The 4,912-nt window shown below is 39.6% G+C and overlaps 1 protein-coding gene across 1 annotated transcript; it reads right to left on the bottom strand.

Annotated features, from left to right (window-relative positions):
* Positions 1-391: 391 nt before the first annotated feature.
* Positions 392-4,912, bottom strand: LOC121859299 (heme-binding protein 1-like). The gene is made up of 7 exons (XM_042356095.1): positions 4,840-4,912; positions 3,695-3,757; positions 2,877-2,930; positions 2,550-2,682; positions 2,028-2,202; positions 1,801-1,914; positions 392-815 (listed from the first exon to the last, which is right to left on the bottom strand). Exons 2-7 carry the CDS (start codon positions 3,749-3,751, stop codon positions 746-748), a joined length of 603 nt encoding a protein of 200 aa, XP_042212029.1. The 5' UTR covers positions 3,752-3,757; positions 4,840-4,912; the 3' UTR covers positions 392-745.

The raw sequence follows: 4,912 nt of genomic DNA, 5'->3' as shown, positions 1-4,912 counted from the left end.
TTACAGTACAGTACAGTGCAGTACAGTACATTACATTACAGTACAGTACAGTACAGTACAGTACAGTACAGTACAGTATGTATTCTATTATGCTTGGTAAACATATTTTATACTCTGTATAAGTATATATCTCTGCACCGGTTTTAATAGGAGCAAATTCTTGCTCTACTTTATATTCTCAATAACGAGCAGTCAACTGAATCACAATACAGTAGTTAGTCATCATAAAATACCATTTTCTCTTCTACTATCATAGAAACTATTATTTGGATAACTTATTTAATTTGTATACAAGACAAAACTCCAGGTGTGACAATTGGTGTGATACACCACAGTCATTTGATAAAATTACCATATAAGTTCATAAGGATTAGTTAACAAAACACTTTTATATTCTGAAAGAGTTAGGATTTTTATTTATGTTTACTTTCAAAGGTTCCAGGTTTCGTCTTTGGTGAAAATTTTACAAACCGACAACTAACACAAACTAAGCGAACCAACAAAACTTAAGCAAATGATTACAATTTAGAGAAACTATTTGTTGTGGCTTTGTCAAAAGCAGACATTGTGGCATCGCTTCCACTCTATACAACGGTGACCACGTCGGTAACCACAGCAGACGTCGCCACAGAAGTAGACATACAGCGAACACCACAGCACACCTTGAGAGCACAGCAGCACGAGCAAGAGGAGGCATCCCAGCGAGCCACAGCCGCAGAAGGACAGGAGGCAGTTGTTGGCCCCGTTAGTTCTCCTTCACGTACCACACCTCATTACGGCGGTCTGTGAGCTTCATCGGGGAATCGTAGCCAGCGCTGAGGAACACAAGCAAACATCATCAGAGAACTACACAAACTTCATCAAATTACACTAAACATTACACAAACATAACAGCATTGACGAATTGCTCATAACGTTCTCTCTTAACGTCATTGGCTTGGGATCGGTTCTATAAAAATATTTCTTAGTAATGTTAAGGCATTTGTGTATAAAAGACCTAGGGTACTTAAGGTTCAAGCCAATATTATAGATATATTTATATTCCTCAACAATGAATTCCGGACTGCATATTCTTAGAGCACGTAAGAACATTGATGAAAATACTGACTGTTTGATTCTATTATGGTGGGCAGAATAATAATGAATGTATGAACACACATTAGTAGGTTTGCTATAAATACTGAACTTAAAGGTGTTACCTATTCTGTGGATCAGACAGTCTAGGAATGGTAATTTATAGTCATGCTCTAATTTCACAGTGAATTTGATCGAGGGGGCTAAGTTGTTAAGTTGTGGTAGAAATGCTTTTATGTCCTCATTACATGGCCAAAGACATATTACATCATCTACATATCTAAACCAGACTGCTGAAGGTGGTAAAATGTTGCTTAGTAGTTTCCTTGTCGTTATCAGCATATATATATACATATATATATATCTTGATAAAATCACACGGGAAAATGGAAACAACGGAGTACCTTAGCTTTCGTCTTTATTCAAGACATCTTCAGAGGCAACTGTTGCCTCTGAAGATGTCTTGAATAAAGACGAAAGCTAAGGCACTCATCCTAAGTTAACCTAACTTAGCCTAACAACTTGGCTGGGGTAAAGTTTGATCTTCAGATATCGAAGGACATCATAAATGAGACCGAGTCATTTACCTCCACTTATCCCCTAATAACCAAGAGGTTATAACAACAATAACCACAAGTCATCCGCAGGCAAGATGATCCGTGACTTTTTTTAGCCTTAATGGGAAGATCATCCCTAACACACAGCAGCCCTACACATCAGTCTCACCTGTAGAAGCTTGAGAAGTCGACACCAGTCTCTCCTGCGGCCTGAAGTGACTCCTTCAGGATCTTGGCTTGTGACTCCCACACGCTCTCACGCATGGCGTATCCTCCGAAGGTCCTGATCCGGTAGGAAGAGCATCGTGATTATTTTGGGGGGTAAAGCTTTACAACGTTTGAATACCTAAACTCTATCTTGTTTTTGACAGAGACGCAGAGACGAACAGCACCCACCTGGTCAGGACGGTGTGGGCAGGGCGCTCCTCAATATAGACTCCTTTGTTTGTAGGTGCCGGGGGCGCTGCCTGGTTGGCCTCCGGCAGGTAGAAGCACATCTGATAACGCTTACTGCCATCGGGCTGCGTCTGGGCCAGCATGGTGACGGGGGATGTCATCGGCATCTCCTCCTCTGGCAGACACAGAGAACATACAGGTAATATTCTTTTACACACACACACACACACACACACACACACACACACACACACACACACACACATTTCTTAAACAGTCACACGATTTTTAAAAAGATCGACAGCATCAAAATTTAATTAACGCTTCAATAAAACCCAAACTTTACATATTACTCTTGCGTTAAAATCTTTGAACTACTGTAGATAAAAGCAACAAATTCTTCACTGCCTCCTCCAACACCTGGCCAGCTGTGTATAATAACTCATCATCAATAACTAACGCCTCAGTATATGGAGTCACTCATTACTGGTAACCTTGATACCTCCTGTGTAATGACCTCACTTTGTTCATTGCTGCCGGTGATATATCTGAAGAGGGCAAAGAAGGACTTCCTCTGACTCGAGGAGCTGTAGGAGTTCTTGGGGTTGTCGTGACACACCCACTTGGCCGGCTGGTACACCCTCTCCTGGTAGTCCTGCAGGAAACACACCACATCATCCTTCAAACTTGCTCGACCATTATTCAGGAAATTGATATCGTATACGTGTAATATTTTGGTTTAAACTGCTGTGACTCTACTGTATAGTGTTCTATAACCGATGGTATCACCTCCCCCCCCTCCCCACCCTGGTCACTTGTCTACAGGACCAGGTACAAGGCAACACTCACCTGCCCCATCCTGGTCACGCTGTAAGGCGCCGTCTCATCTGGTTCTTCCCCATACTAGAAGAAAAAAAAAAAACATTAATTCCCTTACGTCACAACATGAGAATTAAATACTAAAAAATAAAAATAAAACAATAACTAAAATGTAATCGATACGTTCAACTTTTACTTCAGTTGTTAAAGTAAATTTTCTTTAACTCGGGACAGAAGACAATGTGCTTACTAATGGGTAATGAGAAGAGAAGAAAGGTTTAAGCAGAGATATTTTGTCTGGCTAAACACACACACACACACACACACACACACACACACACACACACACACACACACACACACACACACACAACCCTTAAAGTTTCTTGGTTATATCGACAAGTACTCGTCAGCCGAAGCTATGCGCTGTTCCTCTCTTATTAAAAAGTTGATGATACTTATCCGGAATTAAACATTTGACTTATATTATGGACAAGTAATATTTCCACTATAAATACACTAATTTATGATGTTATTACTTCTCTCAATGTTGAATTAAAGTGATACATGTTTATTGTAGTTTTAATGGTTAGATTACAGTTGTATATTATCTAGATCCTCATGTATTATAAGTTACAAAAGGGGATACAGCATTACAGTAAATCAGCATCTTTTTTTTTCTGAAGGGCATAGTACAATACATTACAAGTTACAGTAATTTAGTAACTTCTATGTTTGGAATGCCTCGTTATTTGTCTCCAGTAATAACTATTGTTCTTTCTCAAGTAACACACACACAACTTGTAAAACCTTCATTCAACACAAAGTACACCAACACTAATCCTCACCTGCGCCCCGACCAGCTGCAGCAGTAAGAGAGTACAGGTAACCGCTACCACCTTCATTGTATCCTGCAGGGAAGAACAACAGGAAAATAAATCAACAGAAAATGGGAAAAAATTATTGGTGAAGTAGAATGTTTTAAATATTAATTATTATCGGCTAAAATGAGAAGAAAAAATATTACTAGATATAGGAAACATAAAGTAGGTTAAGTAGGATAGATGTTTACTGCTGGGTGTACGGGGGAACTCTAGATGCGAACCAACGATCCTTAGGACGGAATTTGAACGATGCAACCACAAGCCACCATATCCTATAATGAACTGTCACCATCAAATTTTCGCATCTCTTGTATCGTACATAAATACTGATAGTCACACCCTCATAAACTTAGGAATTTAACTACAGTATGAAACTCTTACCGCTGTTTACTCACTTTTCAAACACATGACGCCACAACGACTAACACCCCTCACTCCCTCCACCTACCCCCCCCCATCACTTCCCTCCATCCCTCCTTTCCTACCTTCCCTCCCTCTTTCCCTCCGTCATATCTTCAGTTCCTATCACCTTAAGAGCATAGTTCTAACTAGCCAAATTCCTCTTAATCACAGTATTTAGTTTTACACTTGGGTTAACTTAGCATTAACCAATATAAACTTTCGACATTAACCTGGATACACTCTTTTTACACTCACATTAACCAGGATGCACTTTTTTAACACTCTGCTTCTCTATTCTCAATACAGTACACTTCTTTCTACACTTACTATCAGTACACGGACAAAACCCCACGGGCCAATTTACTCTACACAATTCCTACTACACAAAAGCCTATTAACTAAAGAATACATTAGAAAAAAATCATAAAAGCGTAAGTTTCGTTCACACTGTAATAACGTTGTGTGTTTGATGAGAGGCAAATCCCCTACAAATATTTCGTCTCACACTACACCCACCTACACTTAATACACCTTCCCTACACCTGAGGGAAATACACTACAAGTCTCCACACCTCACATTACACCTATCTACCCTTAGTACACCTTCTCTGAATCTTACAAATTAACTATATGTCTCTAAATCTCAAATTACGCTCACTTACACTTAGTACACCTTCCCTATACTCTAACACGTCTCCACACCTTACCAGCTATGACAGACGAGTGACAGTGAAGGTTGAGGCTACACAGGTAATATATATATGCGTATGTTCTCTTCCA

The sequence above is a fragment of the Homarus americanus genome, unplaced genomic scaffold, assembly GCF_018991925.1.
Source record: "Homarus americanus isolate GMGI-L3 unplaced genomic scaffold, GMGI_Hamer_2.0 scaffold36188, whole genome shotgun sequence".
NCBI classification, from domain to species: domain Eukaryota; kingdom Metazoa; phylum Arthropoda; class Malacostraca; order Decapoda; family Nephropidae; genus Homarus; species Homarus americanus.
The sequence above is the reverse complement of the archived record's forward strand: the minus strand, read 5'-3'. Positions and strand labels throughout refer to the sequence as shown.